Source organism: Bacillus rossius, chromosome 1 (genome assembly GCF_032445375.1).
Source record: "Bacillus rossius redtenbacheri isolate Brsri chromosome 1, Brsri_v3, whole genome shotgun sequence".
NCBI classification, from domain to species: Eukaryota; Metazoa; Arthropoda; class Insecta; order Phasmatodea; family Bacillidae; genus Bacillus; species Bacillus rossius.
In genome coordinates this window covers 122455066-122482668 of record NC_086330.1, presented here as the reverse complement: position 1 = coordinate 122482668, position 27603 = coordinate 122455066, and the positions used below count along the sequence as shown (strand labels likewise).

Genomic DNA, 27603 nt, shown 5'->3' with positions numbered 1-27603 from the left:
CCAGCTGCTACCTTCGCCAAATTTCATACAATGCAAAATTCAGAGCTTGGCACTGCCAGAAGTTGAACCTGGATTGTCTTATTCGTAAACGAGAGATCTGAACACAATACTGCCATGGTCTGTGTTTTGTATCAGCTTTACGCGATATTGCGGTGTTTGTATTCGATTAACAGTACCGCATAAATATAAATGTTCTTGTGCAACTTTATTTTGTGCCTGGTTTATATAGAAGTAGGAACAGGAAGAAAAAATCACTAATAAACATCTTAGGGCCGGTTTTATGACCCCCGCTAAATCTACATGGTTAGCTAGCCCTCAGGTTGGGCTAGCCTCCAGTTAACGAACGAGGGGTGTATTATGACCCATACTTAGCCTGCGGTTGGCTAACCAGAACCTGACGAAGCGTGTGGTGTAATAATGGGTGTGTTGGTAATGAAATAAACCAGAATTTGGTAACTTTTTTTGCAAGTCAGTTTTTTTTTTCTGGTAGAATGTTAGTCAGCTGTTTGTTTGTATTGTGAATCGTAATGTTTACAGCTGGAGAAAAGAAATATGCCGCGAACGTTATCTTGTAACAGATATATAATTAAATTAAACAAAAACTACTTCGACGTTAAACTTGCTTTGAATTTAACTATAAAATTACAATTTAAGATTCAAAACCATGTGTTTTCATCTTTACTCTTGTATTTAAACTCATGATTTTGTTAGGTTATATATTAAGCCAAAACTAACGAAGTAATTCTATACAAACAAATAAATAGGGATAAGACATTTTTGCTAGCGAACACTTATTTCTTTCATAAATTTATTTCATAATCAAATAATATAGACCCTGTTTCGGAAAAATACTTGTCGATTTTCATTTCACTGGTGTAGGTTTAATTTTTGTACTAATAGTTTCGTATCACGTATCCAAATTAATCCGATCCTAATGGAATTAGTTTGTGGTATAGGATGCTTGCTGTTTTAATTTAGTAGGTCGAGAGATCCTAGACATATTCACTGGTGAAATAATTATGATTGTAAAATGTACACGAAAGAAATACATTTTTACAAGACCTGACATAATTTGTTTGTATCATGATATGTTAGGTATTTTGTGTTATGTACAGGATTTTTCAACATTCTAAATTAAAACAGCAAGTATAATGTAAATCATGACCAACATATAAAGGGTCGTGCCGATAGGATCAAAGGATAAACTTGGATACGGGAAACAGAATAATTCCAGTGCTGTTTTCGTTTTGCACTTGCGTGGCAGGTAGATAATAAGTACCTAAAGGTTTGTAAGATAGGGATGGGATAATTGGGTAACATTTATTTTCACTTTCAATTGTATTCATTAAATTAGAACCACGTCTGAAGTCGTATGAAGTGTATTTCATTCCCGGCATATGTCCACTGTATTACGAATAAAAATACACAGATACAACTTCCACGAAAACACACATTTTATAGGTAAAAATAACCCTCGTTTTGCAATTTTAAAATGCACTAATTTACACATATTCTTAAGCAGGAACATTTAAGTTTATATACATTGCATACGTTTATGTACTTCATGATCAATTAAAGTCAAATAATAATATACGACTCGACGAGAATCGAAAAGCGTGACTACACTTTCATGTAATTTTTAATAAAACTTTGACGAATACGGCGAAGCATTTTATATTTAGTAATAAATTATTCCATCGCATCCTGCAAATATTCAATAGAATTCCTCAAATAGTCATCATCACTATCAACAACTAACTTCGCCTGATACATCGCCATTTTATTTTCTGTCGCTTAGCCTCCGGTTAAGCAGCTAGCGGCCGGTTCATCCACCCGCTAGGTTAGCCGGGACTTTAACTGGAAGGTAGACGTTAACTGGGAGTCATAAAACCGAAATAAGAGCTAGCTTGCGGTTAAATTTTAGCCGGAGGTTTAGCCGGGGGTTATTAAACCGGCCCTTAGAAAATTTTTTTACTTCCATTTGGAAGCCATACACCAAATAACATATAAATGCAAGGCAAAACACAAAATTCACCTCGATTACCTCATTTTGGTATATTTTCCGTATCACATATCCAATTTTATCCCTTGATCCTGATGGCATATTCCTGTATGATTGATCCTGTGTTAAATGATCGTTACCGTTTTAATGTATTGCGTCGAAAAAGCCTGGACATAACAAAAAATATGACAATACCAACAATGTTATAAAGTGAAAAAAATTAATTTTCAAATTTTTATTTGAGTTGATAATACAATCATAATTCATGGTTACGTCACAATTTTTGTTATGCTGAGGATTTTTCAATGTACTAAATCAAAACAGTAAAAGCATCATGTACCACAGGATCAGTGTATTCAGGATCATACCATTAGAATCAAGGGATAGACTTGGATACGTGATAAAACATTTACCCCTCATTTTATCTGTAAAAAAAAATTTTCCCAGAAATTTTTATTTTAGGCTTTTATTTAAAAACCAAAATTATTATATACTGAGTTAAAAACTTTTTTTTTTAATTAAAGTGAATGAAAGCAGTCAATATCAGATACCAAATAGACATGGTTGAAAGGCCTACAGAAAAACATCAGGAAATGTATAAGTATAATTTTATTGGGTTTTTAACATTGCATTTTGATAAGACAATTGTTAAAAGGTAAAATTGAAATTTTTAACAAATGTTGACATCAGAAATATCTTGAACCACACATTCACTCAAATATTTTTCCCCCCTCTGCTAATGAAAAAGGCTAAATTTAAAAGTTTTAATGGTGAATTTTAATTTTTTTAACACCATAAATCTTGGCTCTAACTGTAATAATGTAGATGCATGTACAATAAATGTTGAATTTTGATTCTTATTTTGCTGAATGTTTTCTTCAGGGCTGATTGCGTTGCTTGTGGCAGAAAGTGATGGTGGCCTGTGTCCAGAGACTATACTCTGAAGATTAATCTTACATAGGTCCAACCTGGATTATCCATAAATAGGAAATGTGGCAGACGTTGTCATTGGCCGTGGGTTTTCTTGGGGTCTAGTGATTCACCCCCCACCAAGCACATTTTTGCTTCTCCTTTTCACCCTTCTCTAACATGATCTCTCTTAGTGATTTTGATGTCAACAAGGTGTTAAATTTTGATTAATTTATTAGTTGTAAGTTTGACTGTAATAGTTATCCTAACTTCAACTTAATACAGAATTTTTGCAAGACCGCTTTTACATAAATTTGCAGATGGCAATCTAGACTTGGAGAGTTTTGGTAAGAAGAAGAAGAAAAAGAAGAAGTTCAACATGGACGAGCTGGAAGGGGCACTTCCAGAGCCCAGCATGGAGGTGGATGGGCCTCAGGAAGACGGGCAGACCGAGGTAAGGCCAGTTTCACCGTCGCCTGTATAACGATTGAGTTGTGAGTTGCTGGTGCAGCATGCAGCAGTCCAGCGGCAGAGTTGAGAGCAGTCTAGCTACCGCTTTGTAAGGTTATAGGCATACCTAGATGTCTATTTCAAGAAAAAAAATTCCTTGTTTCCGTTACCAATATAAATTTATAATTTAACGTACATTGATGTAAATTATACAATAATTTATTTTCTGCGCATTGGTAGGTACTGTTTAAAACACAATATTTAGTTTAGCACGGGTGTCCAAGTGTTAAGTGTTAAAGAAAAACTTTTTTTTTTTTTCTGTTTTATAAAAAATTATGATAAAATTTATTCTTCCCTGTGAAAGTATAGAAACCTTTTTGGTTTTGCAGTAAATTATCTTAAAATGTTTTCATTAATACTTTTATGGAAAACTTATCTCTATCGAGCATTATAGCAGTTCATTCACACCTTGAAGATGTGGAAAATAAATGCAAATACAATGGAGAACCTTTTATCTGAAAATCCGGCTGATCCGAACGAGTTTAAGTTTTTAAAAAAATATTCCTCTTTCAATTTCAAAAATTATTTTTGATTAGTGTTGGGCCTATTCCTAAAATATACCGATTCCGATTCCATTTTCGATTCTTAAATTAAAGGGTCAATTCTCCGAATCCAATTCCGATTCCTTAATTTTTATCTGACAATGTTAAACAGAGTAATATGCTCAGAAAAAAAAAGGTTGTTTATGATTTTAAAAATGTAATTGTGCTGTGTTTCATTTTCTGTGCAGAAATTAACATCATATACAGCTTATATAATGTTAAAAAGTATGTTCATTAACATTAAGTTACGCTACCTTGAATTTCTATCACAATTTGGCCTTTTAACCTTGCATATAGTTAGACGAAACACGTGTTCAAACACTGCCAATAATCAAAGATGTCTTATGACGTGAATTGTAAATAATGTTATAACTTAACCAACATTAGATACCTTACATTATCAACTCAATTAATTAATTGTAAAAAAAGAGGTTAGTACAGTTAGGTTAAGAATTTTATTTTCAAGCACAATTAAATAATGATCCAAATAAAATGACAATATAACCTCGTTTATACATATTTAAGGGACCAGGGTGAGAAAAAAAATAAAAAGAGGGAAATGTAAAAATAAAACTTTATTATCTCATTATGATGGAAATGACAAGAAACAAATATGCACCACACTAAAATAAAATGTGAGATGCTTACGTTTTAATATATTACCTAGAACTTAATTATCTCACTTGGTGAAAATAATAAATCCATCCAGTCTTGCAGTTCTTCACAACCGTAAAGAGAAAATAAATTTTCGGTTCTTGAGTAAGAAAGTTCTGTGCATGTTTTAGCATCTCAAAATTTCCACATTTTATGGTGAGATTTTCTTACACAAAATATTTAAACTCTTCAAATAATTGTATGTTAACAAATAATTCATTTCAGAAATTTATCGGAAACAATTCTTTTAAACTAACACAACTACTTTTAAAAGATTGTTTATGTTTGGTAATAAAAATTTACGAACGTTTCAGCAGCTGTGTTTGGAAATTCAGATTAGCCAACTGCCTTTCCAAAATATATCTAATGTAAAACGAGCATCCATAGAGTAAGTAAAGGCGAGCATCGCTGAACATGCACAAGAACACCGATTTACAGCAATTTGTTTATGTTGCTTTTAAACTTATTTTAATATGGTCGCAGTATTCCACTGTGAATTTAGGTAAAATCTCATTCAAAAATTATTTCATTTTAGTTCTTTAAAGTTTAAAGTGCAGAGATGTGAAACATCTTAATTGTCACGTTCACGTCAACAAATATTTGGTTCATGGCCGTATGGTTTACCATGGCAGGTAGCACAAACAAAAAAATTAGGTTGTTTACAATGGCAAATATAGCTGCCATGATCAAATAGTTAACGTTTACATTATTTTACTTGCCGTTTACATTTACATAATTTTCTTTAAACATTTTTGGTTTTGTCTAATTATTTTTGAATGTTTACTATTAAATAGAGTGCTGCTGCAATGTAATTTCCAAAAAATGCTTTCGCTTAAAGCGGGAAAGTAGATACTGCATTTGTACTGTAGGGAAAATGGCGATGCAAGTAAATAAATACGTTAATCACCGTGATTCGTAAATCAGTTCCGTAAAAAAAGATTGTATTATGTAGTTTCAAATTTATATTTGCATGCATTTTAATATTTTACGTTGCGTAGGAGTTGTATTTTGCAAACTTAAAAACAATGCAGGAATCGGTCATGGTCGATTCCAAAACCATTGTATTCTGAATCCCACGATTATACTGGAATCGGTGGAACCGACCCATCACTATTTTTGATGTCTTGACCCAACTAACATTTTAAGTGATTTTTTGCTTTTAAAGTGTTAATAGACTGTGTTACGTAATAACTAGAGACCAAATTTTTAGGTTTTATTTTCAGGCCAATTTTTTTAACAGGATATTTCTGTGTGACTGGTTTTTTTTATTATGAAATCTGTTAATTAAAAAATATTACATAATACTGAACAAACATGACCCTTAAATGTTCCATGATACTAATTTCTCCAAAGCAGTGTCTTTTTGACTGATATATGATGCATTTTTACTTTTACACTAGTATAATGATTTTTAGTAATAATGTCTAACCATTCAGAACAAATAAAATTAATCTGTTGAGTATTATTGTATTATCAAAATTCACTAACACTATAATGTAAAAATTAAAGTACCTAACTAATAACAGTTGCAAGGAAGAAGTGAACTTTTCCCAATTTTTTTCTTTCATAAAATGTTGTACAAACTTCATGCTAAATAAATTACACTCGTTGAATTTAATATTTGAGAGATTATGTACTTGTCATTTAAGTTAAGTTTTGATTGAAAATGCTGATTATTTTATTTTGGTGCTTTGTGGTGTATTCACTTGAATTTTGGTCTTGTATGGTCTGTGACATGCTTTTCGGTGTTATATCGGTTATATTGCAATTCACAATATAATCGTGTTCCTACTAATAACTTAATGGGTAAATATGTATTGTACGGATTAGCGCCAAAAAAAATCGTACAAATATGAAATAACTTTCATTATATGCTATCTTACGTCCTCTTTTCAGAACCGCCTGCGGAGATAAAAAATTTCAAATACTTTTGGAGATATGGCCGTTCTTATTTTGCTATACCAGACGTGTGTAATAATTTGACCGTCGCCATTTTATATTTTGCCGTGTGCGCGTGAATGTCTAAATAACAGAAATTTTCCATTAGGTAAGGTTAGTTACATATATAAGAAATTCCAAATACTTTAGGAGATATCGAATTTTTTAATTTTCATCCTGTGCACTCATGTGGCGATAACGGTTGCTTGTTTACAAGTATGAATTTTTTTTTTTGCGATGTTCCCGAACGGAGAAACCTAAGATGCACTTAAAGTTCTGCCATTCCCGATTACACCCGAACAATTCACCTTCGGCCAACCTCGGGTTTATTTATTAATATTTATATTTCTCTGTTTATTTTAATGTAGCTATACTAACCTAACTAACCATCCAAAGGGTTTTGAAGTGTTTTAATGTAGCTAACCTATCCGACCACTTTTAATATTTCAATTCATTTTTCCTGCGCAAAAATAAATAAATTCCGAGGTTGGCCGAAGGTGAATATTCGGGTGTAATCGGGAATGGCAGAACTTTATGTGGATCTTAGGACTCTCACGTGAACGAATACATCATGTAAAAAGAAACTTACGTGAGTTTATTCTGTTTATCCTTTGTCCCGGTTTGTTAGGTCAGGTCAGCTACATTATAAATACTTTAAAACTAAACAACCAATAAAATTAATTTTATTATTTTTAATGTCCGTTCAGTTTCAAAGTATTTATAATGTAGCTGACCTGACCTAATCTACCTTTGTCCCATTTTGTTAGGTCAGGTCAGTTACATTAAAAATACTTAAAACTATACAACATGTAAAATAATTTGATATTATTTTTAATTTCCGTTTATTTTGAAGTATTTATAATGTAACTAACCTTACCTAATGGAAAATTTCTGTTATTTAGACATTCACGCGCACACGGCAAAATATAAAATGGCGACGGTCAAATTATTACACACGTCTGGTATAGCAAAATAAGAACGGCCATATCTCCAAAAGTATTTGAAATTTTTTATCTCCGCAGGCGGTTCTGAAAAGAGGACGTAAGATAGCATATAATGAAAGTTATTTCATATTTGTACGATTTTTTTTGGCGCTAATCCGTACAATACATATTTACCACTTAATGCTTATAGAGATGTGTTTTACTACACACTGTGTATTACTGCAATTATTCTGATAATCTGAAAATGTAATTTGAACAGGTCTCGGTCCCTATTAGTTAGGATTAGCAGGACTCTGCTATGTGTAACTGTTAAATATGTTTTGTTCGTTTAATCTGTATATACATAAATAATTTCTACCATTTATTAAGTTTTTTTATATGCTGTATTTAAATGTGATAAAACAAAATTCTCTGGCAATGTTTCAGAGTTTGGAATGCAGCCTGTTTTCAAACCTTTCAAATAGATTCTTAACTATTGCCAATAATTATGTGTTTACCCTTCAAATGCAGTTACATAAGTTAGTCTTTGTAGTAGATAAGTAAGTGTGTTTTAATTTTTACTTTTCATTTGCAAATAACGGCATTTGGGTAACTTGCTTGTAGTGTAGTATGCAGAATTCAAGCAAAAGTAGTACAATGAAAATTTCTAAATGTATCAAAACATTTAAGTGTTATTCAGCAGATACTTAGATCATTGTATTTGATTTTGATTCTGATTAAAAATTAAAAAATGTCCTTTACAGACCATGAGCAAAATATTACAAGTTTCACATAATAACTTAGAGGAAACCAAGTATTGTATGAATATTGGTGTTTGCTGAAATACCTAAAAATAAACTGTTTTAAATGGGAATTTTATGTATTTTTGTTGAATCTTATGTACAAAATTTTTATAATGTATTATATTCTTAATATTCTGATAGCATTAATTACCATTGATTTATTTTTGCACTTCAAGGATGCATTTGATTTGGATATGGATTTCTCAACAAAAACTAAGAAAAAGAAGAAAAAGAAGAAGGATTTGGATGAATTGGTAGCAGAAAATGAAAAGGATGCTCAAGAATTTTCAGAAAATGGTACTAAATTTACTCTTATTTTTATAAATATGTAAGTTAGTAAATATTTGAATATGTTATTTTACCTGCTCTCTAAATGAAAAATTTTTATTGTTTTTATAAATACTGTTGATTTACTGAGAAAACTGTAAAGTATTTTACCTTCAGCAAGATGTGTTTTTGTTCACATGTTTTTCGTCACACATTTATTTTCACTGCATTGAAAACTCAGATTTTTAAATCAATTTGGGCATTTGAGACCTTAAGAATATAATTATTGTTTTAAATGTAGCATTTATTACAAACTTCTCAATGGTATTAGTTGTGAAATATTTAATGTTGTGTAAAGACATTTTTGTCAACTGTTAACTGTATGTAAAGGTTTTTAGTTTCCATGTATAATTTAACTACAGTAGAGCACCCCTCAACCGTAATTCCCACAAACGGAACTCCCGATATCCGGAACTAATTTTCCAAAAATAATTAAAACATTTCCGCACTGGAACGAGGCGTTTTTGCTTTTGCCTGACTGTACATGTCTTGTAGGCGCGCGCGCGCACGTCTGTCAGAGAGCTAATTATAGCCAGTTATTCCCGCGCATTGCGTAAATACACCGCTGGTTTTCGCGTCGGACGTAAATTATTATAAAGATGTTTATGCTGTAAGTAGTTTTATTGTTTCACTATGTCAAGTAAACGGAAAATTCCGGCGGGCCCGAGAGTACACACGCTGACACACGTGATAGCCAGTAACATTTACTTCCAACGTGTGATGCTTTCAGTTTGTAGACAATAATTTAGTGTACGAATATGTATTATGTTTATATTTATACGTTAATGTATGGTTAAACAGTCTACATTTACCTGTATTTCTCTATCTCTGTGTTTTTAAACGAGTTGCTTGAAGTGTTATTCTTGTGTATGTGAAATGTAAACTGTGCAGCTGTGCGTGGCAGTGACTATACACTCTCCAGGAAGTGTGAATCACTAGCATGTCAACACAGAAGTAACACAGAAGTAACACAACACTGCAGCTGTTGTCCTACTACCTCCCCCGAACCCTCTACATCATCCTCTTCGCTCACCCACCCACCTACCCACAGAGATAAGAAACACCCCGCTTGCCAGCTTGCTAGAATGAACAATGAAGGTCATTCATCTGGCTCGGAGGCGGCCCTACCGCAACTCCCCTTACCCAACTCCCCTTACCCGGAATTTTCCCATAACCGGAATAGACTTCCCCCCAATGATTCCGGTTGAGGGGTGCTCTACTGTATCATAAAAATGATTTGGTAATTTGCAATATTTATAATTGACATACTGTAATTTACAAAAAATATTTCATTGATTTTGTCTGCAATATTCTTAGCGAGCTCGGTTCAAATTATCGAGATCTGTATGTGCTAAATTGGCCTTCCCATTGCTGTGTTATTGGTCATGCATGCTTGACATACACATTCAAAGTCCCTTTGATTCTGTTTTAACATGCCACACTGAGGTTGAGAAGAAATTGGAGCCTGGTAAGAATTAATCTCCTTATTGTACGTTCAGAATCCTACACTTGCATAGTTAAATGATTATTTTGTAATGTTGCTGTAATTTGTGCTTAAAACTACAATGAAACCTTGTATTTTCACTCTTGCTTTTTGTATTTTTTTTCCATTATTTATGAGGTTTAATGAAGCATTCATAGTATAGATGGGCCAAGACTCTAAAACTTGAGTTGAGCAAGTAGCTAAAGTTCAACTCTAAAGTCGAGTTAATTAAACTTTACAGGACAAGATTTGACAATCTTTTATATATATAATTCAGTGCATATTTGACATCTGCAACAAGCATATAATCGCTTACAATTGTTTTGCAAACACACTACAGCGTACCTCATATTTGCATTAAGACAATTTTCTTAAAGTACTTGATTTTACATAATTACACTGCCTGTAAAACATAAAATGTTTCTTTTTCAATTTAAGTCTCAAAGCACTAGAAAAGACACCATTTTGGAATGACCTGCCGTATATTGTAGATCGGTAATGCAACAGACAAGCTGTAAAAAGAAAATATTTTAATGTCTCAAATTTATATTTGTTTTGTTTTTTTTCTACTACACCAGCAATTGATAGTTGAGACATTTGTTTCCAACCAGAAAATGGCATAGTAAAAGGAAAACAAATACCAGGTTAATTTTCTTTTTTATATATATTTGTTTGTTTTTTTATGCATTTTTTTTGGTAGGTCCATTTAATGACAAAAAAATATTTTAAGAAGACAGTGGTTTTTATGGTTTGCTAATTTGAAGGAGAAAAAATCAGAAAAATGTATACGTATTTGATTACTAACGTACAGGATTGTGGGAATTAATGTGAACACAATGATTTTTTTCGTATATATTGTTTATTTAAAATAAAATTCATAGAACTATAAGCAAGAATAACCCTTTGCTTTAATCACAGCTCACAGCTTGAACTCATTTTGGCATGAAGTCAACACTAAATTTTTTATAAATTATTCTTGATTGCCTCCTCTCGAAACCATACTTGAACTACTTCTTCCACCATCTTGATTTTCGTCATACAGTCCATCTTTTGTAAACTAGCCTTACAGATTGCCCACAAATTCTCAGTGGGATTGAGATCTGACAAATTTCCAGACCAGTCCAAAATGCTTATCTTTTTGTCCTTGAAATATTTCACCATTTTTTTAGCAGTATTGCATGGAGCTGAGTAATTGCATTTCCATTGGCTTGAACTTTCTCCAGCTTCTGGACCAAACATCGATCTAGCATTGCTTTATATTTTTCACTATTAATTATTTCTTCTACTGGAATAAGTTGGCCAGGTCCCGAGTATGAAAAACAGTCCCAGAACATCTTCTTGACTGGATGTTTGACTGATTTACAATATGGGTTGCATTATGTTTTATCCACCCCCTTACGAACAAATTTTGATTGCTAGCCTTGCACTAGAAAGTGTGTCTCGACTGACCTTTTTCCCTCAGTCATTTTCGGTCCAATTGACATATTTTTTGGCCCGATTCAGTCTCTTTTTTTATCATAGTGGCAATCAAGAGTTGTGTTTTCTGTGGCCGCATGGCTTTTCTCCCACCTTCCAAGAGTCTTCTGCGTACTGTAGAGTCATGGATTTTAACCCCTACCTGTTCAAGATCTTGTTGAAGGTCGTAGCTTGTTTTTCTTGGGTGTAATTTGCTGTTACGCAAAAGGCTGGCATCTTCTCGAGGAGTGGTCTTCTTTTTTCTTCCACATTTTCCTTTTCGCTGCACTTCAATAGATCCTGTCTCTCTTTTCTGCTTTAATAGATACTCTAGGTAGATTATGCTGCAAAGGGCCTAGTTTTGAAATAATACTTGCTTCTGAAAAAAAAACTTCCCAATAAGTTGGGAGGGCTATGAAGGGAGATAATCCTGAAGGAAAGCCATTAAAAGTATTATTTTATTGGTAACGTGTTTTCGAGCCCTCTAAGGGCAGGATTCATAGTTGAAATTGGCGAATAAGTAATACTTTATAAAGTAGTGCTTATTCTTCAAGTAGTACTTATTTCAGCAATGAATTCATAAACCTATACTTGACGAAGTAATACTTGAACAAGCACTACTTATATTGGCCATGCTGTACTTGATGAAGTATCTCAAAAAGTAAAGGACGAATTTTGTGTAAATGTAACGCAAGCAAATATACCGCTCTAAATACATAATTTACCTGTTTGAAAATAAAAATGCCCACGTTTCAAACCATATATGCAATTAAAATAATGAAATTAATATGTAAGATGATATTTATACTTTATTTGATAGTGAACTTGAATAACATAAATATGAACATGTATTAAAAACAAATTTACAACTACATAAATATGTTTTGAATGTTTGTGTTAAATTATGTTGGCCATCTTGTGTCTGTGATCTATAAGTAGAGGTGTAAAAGTAACGAGAAAAAAAAGTGTACCCGTATGTATTCGTTACTATAACAATTAGTACTCGTTACTATTGTATCGTTGCGTTACTCGTTACTTTTGATACCGCATAACATGCTATGTTATGTTGCAGCAACGAATCGAGTCGTATTGTGTACGCATACAGTATCAGTATGACGTCGCGTAAATAATAATAATAAATAGAATATAAACAATTAATAATATTTGATAATTAACAGTTTTTGTTAACAAAGAAACAATTAAATCTCATTAGAGTGGCTTTATTATATTATCTCTTTTAAGATAAGAACAAAAAACGTGAACATACACGATAATAAAAAACAAAAACATACATATTTCTAATTTGTAAAAAATACTTTCTTATGTTGTTTCTGTTCCAATCTCAAACTTTGTCTACACACACAATACCTTTAATAAACAGTAAAAAACTTGGACGACGAATTTCCAAATTATACTTTACTTAAAATAAACAAACATCGTTCCTTGTAACGTAAATTCATCGAATATGCGCGCGCATGCGTAAAACATACGAAAAATGCGAGTAACGAAATGCATTCGTGTGTAACGTTTCGTTACTCGTTACTAGATGGCGCACCCGTTACTCAGTACCGAATACATATGGTTTGCTACAGCTCTATCTATAAGCAGGTGAAGTTAACCACGTGGTAGCAAAACAACAAGCTAGCTGCAGAAGATGTTATGTACGTAGCCTGTATTGTTTACAAAACTAAGCTGCAACGATTTGTTTGGTTTCTTTTCCCAAAATTGAATTTGTTTACTCTCTCAAATTTAATTTAATATATGGAAAAATTAATGGAAATTAATACCTTACATAACCTATTCCTTACAACAAACAAATCTGTACCAGTACTTGAGTCACCTAGATAGCCCACTTCATGAAGTATTACTTATATCAATGAATAAGCATGGCTTATTTTATTATGAATACTTGCGAAACAAGGCAAACTTATTTCATGACTGTGAATTCGTATTGAGCGGTACTTATTTGACGCAGTGCTTCATGAAGTATTACTTGAAGTAGTCCTAATAAGAAGTGCTCTTTTTGTTCGCTATGAATTTAATGCCATACTTAAGCATGCATATAAGTAGTAGTACTTTTTTCAAGTATTGCTTATATCACCACTATGAATTCCGCCCTAAGAGGGTATTTTGATACTTCAAGTAGTTTACCCGTACTTGACTGTTTTTTAACGAGTGGTTAGTTAAGGTATATGAAAAATTATGAGAACTGTTGGTTAGATTGAGATAGCTACATTAAGGATGCTGTGAAATATAAATTAAAAATGTTGTTGTTATAACGTAGCATATTATTATTTTATACTTTTTTTTTAGTATAGATAACTGATTAAATAATTTGACACTATTTGTTTTATTTAGATAATCTAACACAACCCATTTTCACTATTTTTAATGTAGCTAACCTGACCTAATCTCTCTTCAAAAAATATTAACTACCCTTAAAATACTTGATGCATCACAATACTGTCCTCTTGAAACAAAATTTTAAAACCTGTAACATTTAAAAAAAAATTCCCCTTGAAGATACTCTCCTTCTGAATTACCTTCTAGGAAAATTGTATGGTTAAAATCATTTAAAAAGAGTAAAACATTAAGTTACTATCAATAATATCTCATTTTTTAGTTCACTTAACGACTCAGTTTTCCTTGACTTTAAAAGGCCTTCACACTTTTAACTGAGTTTTCCAGAATCCAGTGGGAATAAAATATTTAGTTTTTAAGAAATGATAAATAGGTATGACTGACAGTTATATCTTATTCACTGAACACAAATGATTTGTGTGTACTCAACTTGGCTCTACTGGATGGTATTAATACTAAACTCGACTCGACCCAATAATTTGCACTCTGGTCCAACTCTTAACTTAAGTGTTTCATAACATTATAAATTGACATTTTAGAATTGACCCTATTCAGAATGTCATAGATTTGTAATACAGCAAAATTATATCAGTAAGAAAATATTTTTATATCTTAAAATTCTTTTGTACTATATAGCAACAATTATTAGTATTGATGTTCAGAAAAAAACATGGTACATTGCACCTTGTGTTATGCATAGCAACACCAAAATGATACATACATCTTGTATCTTTATATCTTTATCTAGTCAAAGTGCAGGAAAGCTTTGTTTTTGTTTACAAAAGCTGCTCTTAGTGCATTTTAACCTTGTTTAAGGCCACTTTTTTTTAAATTTGTTATTCTACATTTGGAAATGCCTAAGTGTAGTCTTTTTTAAGTGAATTAAATTGTTTTCAACCATAAAAAAAAGTGCAAGGGAAAAATAATACTGATACCTCATCTACCTGTTTTAGTTCATGTACAGTTTTTAATGGATTTTGAAGCAATGCAATTTTTTTTTTTCAAGTCACATTGCCATTAGTAAACTATTATTGTTTTAATTGAATTGGAGTTAGCAAAAAATATTAGTAAATTAAGTAAGTTTTCAGTTTTGGTATTTTATCAATCATAATTCATTTTTTGGTTGAGTATTTCTTTTGGCCACTTAAATGACAGTTTGTTACAACTAAACATTGTGTATTTCATTAGTGTGCATAAACTTTTGGCAGGATTTTTTATTTTTTTTAGATAATGGAGTAGTGCTTCGTGTGCATTAAGTTTCCGGTTTGTTTGCAAATGTGTGTTATTTATACTTTATTTTTAATAAAGCAAAGATAACATAATATGTCATGTTACTGAACTTAGGCACTGTATCATTCACCATATTGATTTTTTTAATTTTTTCATGATTATATGTGTTAAAGGGCTATTTCTAAAATTTTGACTGGATACCTCTTTTGCATTTGTTGTTCTGCCACAGTTGTTTCACTTAATGTTATATCATGTGTGATGATTACGAAGACTTGCGCACATTTTTACACCTACGATATTACACTTTGTAAATATTGGTGTACAACTACATTAATATCCCAAGGATGGGATTTAAAATGTGTTAATATCAAAATGTGTGAAAGTATCCACTTCACTGTATGAAGATATATTCTCTCTGGTGCATTTAATTTAAGTGAAATATTGATACTTTTGAATCTAATCAAAATACAACTGTTTAACACCAATTCTGCAAGTAAAATTTAGTCATAATATCAAGTATTTATGAAATTAAGGCAATTAATATTCCTTAATTTATGAATGATAAATGCACACAAATTTTACACACTTAACACAATTTTATTAACAAAGTTAATTTCATTAAATATGAAGTAATTAAAATACATTTGACTCAAATTAGACTGACCAGTGTGTTGTGAAACAATTAATAATTCTACTATGTAGCTTCGATCTCATTGCATAAGATAATTGCATCAGATGCTTGACACTCTTTAGCTTATTGCATACCTCTGCCTTTGGTTAGTAAAATCATCAAACAACAATAATAACACATCATATGACAATGGTTTGGACATTACATATTTGTTTTCATAGCAGCACGTCATAGATGTTATTTTGTAAATGAAGGAATTAGATATACTTCTTGTAGTTATTTATTAACCACCACCATAAACAACAAAATACAACATCGCTGCATCCTACATAGATGTACAACTTATCACACTTGAGACTGCGAAACATGTTACAAAAAAAACAGAATTAGTTGTACCAACATTAGTACAAAACAATTCTCAACACATTAAATTTCCTATCACAACACTTCCCCTTGTTGAGTTGGTTTGTACAATCATGATAAATACATCAATCCCAATTTTTGGGTCATAACCTTGGTCTTCACACCATTTAGTACCTTAGTAAACAGATCTGCCAAGTTTTGGTTTGTGGGTACGTAATGAAATTTGACAACATTTTCTTTTACACATTCTCGGACATAGTGGAACTTTAGGTCAATATGTTTTGCCTTTTCAGACATTATTTGGTTTGATGCCTGGCTGATAGCACCCTGGTTATCACACTGTACAAGACATGGGGTACTGATATACTTTGATTGACTAAGCTCAAACAACAAATTCCTTATCCATGCTACTTCTTTTGTTACTTCAGCCATGGCAACAAATTCAGCTTCAACAGTGGACTGTGCAACTACACTTTGCTTCCTGGAATGCCATGAAACTGCAGTCCCCGCCAAAATAACAACATAACCAGTACAGGATTTTCTATCAACTTTATCATTTCCAAAATCTGCATCACAATATACTTCTATTGGATTGCCTGTTTTGTAATAACACAACTTGAGGTCAATGGTTTTCTTTAAATACCTAAGTATGTGCTGTACATCACGCCAATCACTCATTTTAGGTTCATTACATTTGCGAGAAAGCTTGTTTACAGCAAATGTGATATCTGGCCTCGTGCCCCCAGAGAGATACAATAAAGAGCCAACTGCTTGTCTGTAGATGTTCTCACTGAACCGTACATCTTCCCCTGGGACACTGCCTGACCTACTTATCTCTAGCGGCGTGGATAAGCCTTTTGCATTCCCCATTCCAAACTGTTCTAACACTTGTGTTATGTAATGGCTCTGATCCAGTGCAATGATGTCACCATTAAGCTTGGTAACCCTAATAGAGAGAAACTGTGAATCACTTAATGACTTTACATCTAATGATTTTGACATTTCACCCTTAAGCCAGTTGATTTTACGCCTTGAGCCCCACACACTAATGTCGTCTACATATAGTGCTATAATGATTTCTCTGCCCTCATCTACGTAAACACATGGATCACTGATACATGGTTCAAGTCCTAATCCGGTTAACAACTTTGTTATATGGTTGAACCATTCCCTCCCTGCTTGTTTTAACCCATATAAGCTTTTGTTGAGTTTACAAACAAAGTTTTCTTTGTCATATTCCTCGAAATAAGGGGGCTGTTCCATGTAAATCTCTTCTTGTAGGCAACTGTTTAAATATGCACACTGTATATCCCAGAATTCATGTTCCCAATTGTTTTCAATCCCTAATGCAATGAGGCTTCTGATAGTCCTAAGTTTAACAACTGGGCTGTAAGTCTCATGGAAATCTACACCTAAGGTCTGAGTAAAACCTCTTGCCACAAGCCTGGCCTTAAGTCTCTCAATTTCCCCGTTTGAGTAGCGTTTCACTTTCAAAACCCACTTACAGCTAATAACATTCTTATCAGGCCTTCTTACTATAGTCCATATATTTTGCGCTTTTAGACTTTCAATCTCAGACTCCATTGCTTGCAACCAAAAATATTTGTGTTTACCATTTAAAGCATTACGCACATCTACAGGATTGTTTACATCTGACAATTCACACTTATTTGCGTTACAACATATGAATTCACTGGACATTGAGTTCCAGACATGCCTGTCAATATTACCCTCCTTTGAATTACCTCCAGAGCACTTACATAAGTTACAACAAGCACACTTTGTGACCTTACGCACCCTTGAGGATCGCCTTGGCAGATGCACATGTGCACTCTCTACAACATTGGTTTCATTTCCCACATCACCTGTATTATTTGCCTGGTTACTAGCGGCAGTGTTTGAGCTGGAACTGTCTACGAGTACAATGTCAGAATTTACACTCTCTTTCTTTGGTACGTCAATACAATCTGTACATTCACCTAAACACTGTAACAGATCAATGTTCCTTAAAACATTTTCACTTTCTCTAGCACTACTGCTGGCGACCTCTGCATCTGATTCTACACTGATCTCATCATCACTTGCATCTACAGCCTCAAAACTATTCAAAAACACAAACATTTCATTTTCAGTTACATTCACAATATTTTCTGGGTTAGAACATTTAAAAGGGAATATTTTCTCTTCAAATATCACATGATAAGCAATCTTAACTTTCCTCTCATCAGGAATCCAAATTCTGTAACCTTTCCTATGGGATTCATAACCCAAAAACATGCCCGAAATGGCCCTCTGATCAAATTTACCAGCATTTTCCACCCTAATCCAAACTTTACATCCAAACACTTTAATCCTCTGCAACAATTCTTTAGTGACTTTTTCACCTGACCATAACTCCCATGGAATTTTGTTAGAGATGGCCTTGCTGGGGCATAAATTTCTTATGAAGCATGCTGTGTTTATGGCCTCTGCCCACAAATACGTGGGGGCACCTGACTGTATCAGCATGCACCTTGCCATTTCAGCTAAAGTCCTATTTTGCCTCTCGGCTACACCATTTTGTTGAGGGCACCTAGCAACAGTCTTTCTGTGAACAATACCACTAGTTTGCAATACATTTTTGAATGCATTATTACAGTACTCCCCCCCCCGCCGTCTGATTGAATTGCCTTTATCGTAACACCTTGTAGGTTTTCTGCTTCAGTTTTAAACAAAACAAACTCCTTAAGTGCATCACTCTTTCTAACTAGAAACCTAACAGTTACAAATCTGGAATAGTCATCTATAAGAGTTAATATATACTGTGCACCACCTACTGAACATGGTCGGATCTCACCCATTAGGTCACTGTGAATCAGCTCCAATGGTTTTTCAGTACACCTGTTACTTTTCTTCGGAAAAGGAATTTTAGTCATCTTACCTTTTATGCACACATCACACCTCACCATATCACCTGCATCTGTTGATTTGAGAATTTGAAGATCTGGAATTTTTGCCAGTGCTGCCTCATGGAGATGACCAAACCTTTCGTGCCACAATGTGGCTACTCGTAATGCAACTGCGTCCTTCACTCCTTGTTCCTGCTGTTGTTTCTTTGTTGCTACCACATTCCTCGGCTCGTGTTGGCAGACAGTCTTAAGTAGGTAGATTCCACCACTTTCTTCAGCATAGAATACACTTGTCATTTCTTCTGTGTTAGTGTCAATGCCGACTGCACCATTACTATCAAATTTTGTATTTACACCCTTACTTGCCAGACATTTTACAGATAGTAAGTTGTACTCTAGGTCAGGTACATACAAGACATCACTTAGTCCTAAGGTCCACCCACCACATTCATCTGTCATAGTAATGTGCACCGATCCAACACCCTTTACAGCGACTTCGCCCTTTCCCAGTCCAACACTCCCATTCAATTCCTTAAATGTGATGAACGCTGAGCGTAGAGGTGTCATGTGATCTGAAGAACCAGAGTCCAATACCCACATTGTTTGATCAGACTTACTGAATAAAGCTCTGCCGGCTATGCAAACCCTAAACTTGTTCTGGTCACTCGTGCCGCCATCCTTCTTTTCTTCGTCTTTCTTTATTGTTGTCAACCTTGATGCTTCATATATTTTCCGTTCTTTGCAGTTGAATGATTTATGCCCAAGTTTACCGCACGAGTAGCACTTCACCAAATTTTCACTTCGACTAGATTTGCATTGTTTAGAGGCATGTCCCCAAGTTCCACATCTATAGCACTTAATGTCTAGCCTAGGGTCATTTAATTTGGGATCACTGTCTTTCATTCGTGGATTACCACATCCATATGAGTAATATTTCTTAGTGTTTTCTTTATCTCTTGACTGTCCCAGGGTGAATTTTCTTGCATTCAGTGCTCTAACCTCACTTTCCGCTGCTTCCTTTTCTAGCTTCAGCCTCTTCTCTTCCAACAATAATTTGCCTTTCACATTTCTCACATTTATTGCCTCTTCATTCTGCTCTAGACTCCTCACTAGAATTTCATATTTTTCTCTTGGCAAACTTCGTAACATGAACGCGGCAACTGTTTTTTCTGTGAAGGGCATTCCCCCTTCAGCCAACATGAAGCACCAATTTTCTATTTTATCCATGTATTCCCGCATTGATGTATCATCCCTTTTTTTATAACTACAAAGTTCTTCAAGAACTGTAATTAGATGCATTAATCCCACATTGCAATGAATCTCCTTTATAAGTTCCCATGCTTCTTTTGCCGTCATGCAGAACTTGATGTCGTTTAAAGATGCGTCATCCACCACAGTTTTTATAAAGTACAAAGCATCTTGGTTCTTGTTATACTGTTTGGCTGTCCACGTATCCGCATCTTCCGGGAATTCGTCACTGATGGCTTCTAGTAACCTTCTCTGCCCTAAATGAGCTTTCACTCGTTCACTCCAATAAGGGTAATTCGTCTCTGTAAGAATTGGAACAATATTTCGCTCTCTTCCAATTCCAACCGCCATCTTGAGTAACACTGATTTACCAACGCCGCGTCACACCATAAAAATACCGAGCACTAATGCATTCACCTCGCCTGTACATCAATACTTCCCTTCACTTCTGCCATCAGCGCATGCCTGGGCCCATAACCTGTTATTTTGTAAATGAAGGAATTAGATATACTTCTTGTAGTTATTTATTAACCACCACCATAAACAACAAAATACAACATCGCTGCATCCTACATAGATGTACAACTTATCACACTTGAGACTGCGAAACATGTTACAAAAAAACAGAATTAGTTGTACCAACATTAGTACAAAACAATTCTCAACACATTAAATTTCCTATCACAACAATAGATGCTCATCAAATCCTTGGCTATGGTAAGTCATTGTTGTAGTGTGCCTCTTTACAGTAAATGCATTGACCCCAGCTTCGAAGTCTTCCGAATACAGATTGGATGGTGAATTACCAGGTCCATGCATCACTCCCTAGTTTGAAGTTCCACGACATTGGTTATGGTGTTCTAATACCTGGTCCAATGTTCTGCGCTGTCAATCCCTGCTGTAGGATACTAGGAAGACTCACGATGTTAAGAGTATTTAATTTCGTAGCACTAATATTCCATCAACTAGTTCAAGTCAATGTTGCCAACACTGCCACACTCAACAAATTTTTTGACTGGATAAAAAATTACTTGTTTCTATAAATATAATTTTATCTTTCATAACTTTACAAAGTTTATCCATTCTTATTTCATAGTATCTTGATGACTTTTTCAATAAATATAATTTTATCTTTCATAACTTAACAAAGTTTATCAATTCTTATTTCAAAGTATCTTTATGACTGACTACTCATGATTGGAGAAGCTGTTCACGTGTCTATTCACGCCCAAGACTATATTAGTTCTTTCAACTTTTCTTAACAACGTTTCATTCCAAATTCCAATACATTTTAATTTAGTTAAAAAAAAAAAAAATTCAGCCATTACTCATAGCACAAATTTGTCATAGAAGTTTATGCAGCACTAGTCTTGTGACCATTGGTGCAAACAAATATTTATGAATTAATGATGATTTTATACAAATAAATAAACATAATATTGTACATGTACATAGATATTTGTTTGAAAATCATCGTTGCAGGACAGCAAATGAAATGTAGGTATTGAGTTAGAATTTTATAAATAGACATTAAATAAAAGAAATGACAAAAATGTAAAAATATCAAGTTGAGCCTTAAAACTAAATATAATAAAGAACCTAAATTTTTAAATTTATCATTATTATATATTTAGGTAATATAACTATACCCTGTTTTCATAGTATTTGCCCATTGCATGTTTATTGTGTGTTCAAGCTTTTAAATATTTATTCCTGTGAAATCTTCCTAATAGTAAATTCCTGGAGCTGGCAGGTATGCAACATGAGTGCTTATGTTAGAATTTGTGCACTCACTTAACACTCAAAGCTCACTTGCATGATTCTTGGTAGGATTGTCTTGTGTACAGCACAATATTAACTCTAATAGCTTTTCTTAGATGTAAGTAATAAACCTTGTATAGTAGTGCACTTTGGATTATATATATATATATATATATATATATATTTTTTTTTTTAATTAGAGTTGTTAGACTTACAGGAAGGTGTAACAGCAATTCTAAAAGATTTCTTTATTATGAGTAGCATACCATATCATTTGCAATTCCGTTTTAAAATTATAAATTTAATAATCATTAATTTTTTATAAATGTTAATTCAGAACTTTATTTGAACTAATTATTTTCAACATACAAATCAAGCTAACAGGATATTTTTTAATTAGGTTTTTTAAAGTATGTAATGATTATTTTCAGTTGAAGGCAGCCAGACGACATGGTTTGGAGATGATCGAGACTACACATATGATGAGCTGCTCACACGCGTGTTCGACATCATGCGGGACAAGAACCCGGATATGGTTGCCGGGAAAAAACAGAAGTTCGTCATGAGACCCCCACAGGTCGTGCGGATTGGCACCAAGAAAACATCTTTTGCAAATTTCACTGAGATTTGTAAAACGTAAGTTCTTAACCAGCTTCAACTTAAAGCAAGAGAAATTTTTACCTTCAGTCCATTTAATTACTTGTGCTATTAGAAAGATTCATGGTTAATTTTAGTTGTTTTTAAGCCTATGCAAATACCAGTTCCTTGTGTGTGTGTTTTTGAGAAGGGGGGGGGGGGGGGGGGTAGCATGTAGGGAATGGAAAGTGTAAATTCTTATAACTTAGCAAAAAAAATAACTCAGTGAAAGGTTGGTTGAGTCAGCTGCAATAATACATACAATTTTTGTTGTGCACCACTACAGCAGCTGATGTGTCAGCCAGTATAGTATAGTATGGTCCTTCACCCATGACTTCGCTCAGCAGTCAACATTAATGTACAACAAACACATGCATTGGTGCTGGGTCAGATTTGGTTCTGGAATTGGCTGATTCCATCGATTCCAATTCAATGTAAAAATTCAGAATCCAGTGGGTTTAGAATCAAAACCAGTCAATTATTCCCTTGTAACATATTCTTGAATATATTTTTTTATTAATAAAAGGATCAACTCCCTTTGTCAATATTTTAATAAGTGTTTTATCTGAATAATAGGTGGTTTCTCATTAATCTGCCTTTACCTCACTAACCAGGTAATTTCTGACTAATCAGGATTTTACATTTCTGTCTTTTCATTCATTAAGTTTTTGACAGATTAATCAAGTTATTGGGCAAATTCACTAGATTTTGATTTACTTAGTTATTTTTAGTAAATAGGGTAATACTTTTTTTTATAGTTATAGTCAAATTTTCTAATAACAAGTGTTATTAATAAATAATAAAGCATTATCTTACAAGTGGTGTTACTACAAAATTCCATGATTCCCCTGATGTTTTAACAAGTATGTGTCCTATTTTTAAGTCAAGTGATTAAATACAATTTTGTTATATTATAAAAATACAAAAATTATATTAGAATTTTAATGCTCTTGTCTTTGTCAGCGGTTTAGTAATTGCAGTAGTAGTAAGTAATCAATAAATATATTTTACTTCTAATTACATATGTAATTAAAAAACAGGTTTTTGTATTTGAGTATATTAATCAGAAATAGTTTGACAATCATAAAAGCATTATTGCAAAGAGTATACAATCTGATTAAATCAGTATATTTTTGGAATTAACACTACAAGATTTATTATCGAAAATATTTGTAAACAAATTACTATTATTTATTGTAAAGTGTTAGTAAGCAAAGTCAAATTGAATACGAATAATAAACTATTTGAATACTTGGACAGGCCTAGTTGTTTGCATAGCTATGCATTAATAGGCCTAAGACAAGGAGTAGTTTTCCAAAACTATTTGGGTCAGGTAAAGATAAGTTGCTCATAACACTAGTCATATCAGTCTGCAATCATGGCCACAGAGTACCCCACTTTAATGACTTAAGTCCCATGCAGGCAAGTGAACACTTACGAGAGCCTGGGGTTAATGGTAGCTGAGTGGTTGGATCACTCGTATCCCACCAAGATTGGAGTCAAGTCAGGGTCCAGTCTCATTTATCGCAAGTGGGAAATGTAGCAAACATGGCAGTAGGCTGGAGGGTTTTCTCAGTATACTCTTCTTTTCCTCACTTGCTCATTCAGTCACAGCTGCAACTTAAAACCCTAATTCAATCATCAAATCACGAGAATTATGTCAAGTTGTTTTTCCCCCTTGTGTGCCCTTTCCTCCACATTTAAAAACTAACATTGCCACAGTTCTTATGTATTTTGTTTATAAAGCAGGAGAAATTGATAATACATTTTATGCAGATTTTTTGTATAATGTGTAGTCAGACCCTTATACAAGTTTTTTTTTCTTATTTTGGGTAAAACAAATTAACATTGCATTGTGTGGTTGACTATGTGCTTAAATAACTAGCCTGTCTTGGTTTTTAATAAATATGTTACCAGTAAGTATAAATTGTTCAATCTGCTGCCTGTCTGGTGGCGAGCCGGCTGCCACTGGTAAGTGATGTCATCTGCCACTGTGATGGCATATGGCAGGCCTGCCGTTTTTACGGATTTTATCAGTTTTCACGGATATTTGAAGCTTAAAACGGACTAACGGATAAACGGCGACATTCACGGATATTTACGACGCTTAGCCGATATTTTCATATTTGAATTACGTTCGTGTAAATATTTACATTCAACTACCTATTTGAAGTGGTCAAACCATACAAGCATCCAACAGTAAAGCAAACACTCACATTAGGTGTAGCGCCATGGAACTTCCAATCGTTTAACCACAAACCAAAAACATATACTCCCACATATCGTTTCATGAAGTACAATATCTATGGTTTCGGGGGAAATGTTTTTTGTTTGTTGAGTTAAACACTAAGAAGTGTCATGGCGTCAGTAAACATTGGTATTTTTTGCCATTACAATGTTTTAGGTGCGGCATTTGTTTACAAACTTCTTACGTGATTTAAGTAGTAGTTATGGTCTTAGCTGATTGTGATGGAGAAAAAACTAAAGGCTTCGCCGGACAGGTCACTTTATAAACAGCGTTATCGTAAAGAATGGGAGCAAGAATTGAAATGGTTGAGGCGTGGCAAAACTGAATTTACCGCCGTTTGTTCGACTTACAACTCGAAACTGAACGTGAAAAAGGGCGGCTTGAGGACGCAAGTTCAAGCGAAAAACCAACGAGCTGCTGATCAGAATTGTTCTTTGACGAGTTTTGTAACCAAACCAAACCAAACAAAATAATTGATGCGGAACTGTTATGGGCAAACTTCGTTTGTGAAAACAATTTATCTGTGAAACTCGTTGATAATTTCATGAAACTTGTCCCGCAAATGTTTCCAGATAGTGAAATCGCAAGAAACTTTCCTTGTTCTCGCACTAAAACTAGCCAGATAATTATTCAATCTGTGGGTATATCAGCTGCAGATTATGTTACCTATGCAGAGCTGCCAACCATTACGGATTTTCCGTAATTATTACGGATTTTAACCCCGAATTACGGAATTACGGAACATCGCTGGTTTATTACGGAAACGAGGCTTTGTGCTGCGAGGTAACGGAGAAAATTCCGTTTCTGCTGTGCTTGTTTCGTGAACGCAGTTTGAATACATCGCTTGGTTGCACAAATAACGGAACTAGTAAGTGTGCGCATGTACGATGTACTGTCGAAATAAGTAAATTAATTCTCGTGTTTACAAATAATAATGGGATGGTATTACGTCCGTTGTACGATACAACTAGTACATATTCTCAGACTTATCGTTTGAAGGCTACTTAAATCACGATAATTTTTGTACGGTACTTTGGCTAACCTGTGTTGTTAATTTATTTCTTGAAAGCCATTTTTTTTTTCATCATAGTGTTTTTGTCGTGTCTACAGACGTGAAATTTGTTTATGTTTTTCGATAGTGTTGTGTTCTTCAGTGCCGGTTTTAGAAATGAAGCGTGTGACAGAATAATGTGTATCTGGAAAAAAAAAACACGCAAGTCTTCAGAGCTTTCGACTTAAATATTCAAAAGAATGGCCATGCTTGTCGTTTTCAAATGTTTGGAACGCCACGGTTTTGTAATGTATGCACGTGTGACTTTTCGATTGCACATGGTGGAAGGGATGACTGTAGACGGCATATTGAATCATAGAAACATGCAGAACATTTTAAAGCCGTGACGAGCAATAAATCTACTATATCTTCGTTTTTTCGCTACATCTGAAGAAACGAAAGTAACGAACGCAGTTATTGTTTACAAGTCCTTGTGTTTGTCTTGTTTGTTTACATGACATTTCTTATCCAACCAGGATAAAAAAAAAGCAAATAAAAAGACAGTTGCTTTAAAGTTTAACTTTGAATTGAAGATTCAAAATATCCAGTAAAATTATTAATATTTCTTACATATTCAGATGATTGTATTGTTCAAATATATTTTTTTTATTCATTAATTTGCATTGTATTCATATTTTTCTTTTTCTTTTGCATATTATTGTCCTTGTTTTATCTTGAGTGTGTGTTATAATGCCCCAGGAAAAATTTATCGTGCATGATTTACGCGTACTTTTTTCATATACCTAATTGCCATTACTGATAGGTGTGATTTGAGGTTGGCAGCTCTGCCTATGCAATGAAAACACAATTTTTCACACTGATGATTAATGAATCAACTGATGTTACAGTCACTAGGCAGGTTGTAGTGTTAGCAAGGTTCTTTCCATGTGAAATTGTTGAAACTCATCTGTACAAAGTAATTGCTTTGAGTGGTGCTGCATCTGGAGAAAATCTGCTGTGGAAAGGGTTTTCAGCAATCTCAATATGGTTAAAACTGTTCACAGATCGTCAATGGAATCACCAATCTTAAATGCGCTGTTGCATTGCAAAATTAGAACATCTGCAGGTCTGGCTTACAAGCCCACTGATGAGATGCGGAAAAGAGCACAGAACATGAAAAAGTAGTTAATAATGTGAAATACATTTGTTTTTTTTTAACTTGTAAATAACTTCAGTTGTATGGATGTATTTATAGTTTGTAAATAAGAAAAGCACCAAAGCCTATACTGAAGAGAAATTTTTAAATTAGGTACTTTTCATTTTATTGTGATACCAACTATTAGTTTTGTAATGTAAGTGGCAAATCTTAAAAATTGTTTACATTCATTTGATTTTTTTAAAATTATGTTTTGGAATGCAATGTATATTTAAAATTACCACAGAAAATAAATTATGTCAATTACGGCTATAAATTTTACAGGATTTTTAAATGCTGTACAGAGGATTTAGGAACCTAATTTGGTGGCAGGCCTGGCATATAGTGTCACAGTATGAAATTAATGGGAAAACGTGTTTTCCACTGCTTTGTAAACTTGCAAAGGCAATGCTTATTCTTCCACACAGCAATGCAGGGGTGAAAAGGATATTTAGTAAGCTCAACCTTATCAAGACAGCGCACAGGTCATGTCTTGAATCGCCAA

General features: G+C 33.6%; 1 protein-coding gene across 1 annotated transcript in view; it reads left to right on the top strand.

Annotated features, from left to right (window-relative positions):
- LOC134544366 (eukaryotic translation initiation factor 2 subunit 2) overlaps positions 1 to 27603 on the top strand; it is a 42122-nt gene that overhangs the window by 4906 nt on the left and 9613 nt on the right. The window contains exons 3-5 of the mRNA XM_063388476.1: positions 3232 to 3365; positions 8458 to 8578; positions 22460 to 22664. Coding sequence (XP_063244546.1) covers positions 3232 to 3365; positions 8458 to 8578; positions 22460 to 22664 — 460 coding nt within the window. The remainder of the gene's footprint in view (positions 1 to 3231; positions 3366 to 8457; positions 8579 to 22459; positions 22665 to 27603) is intronic.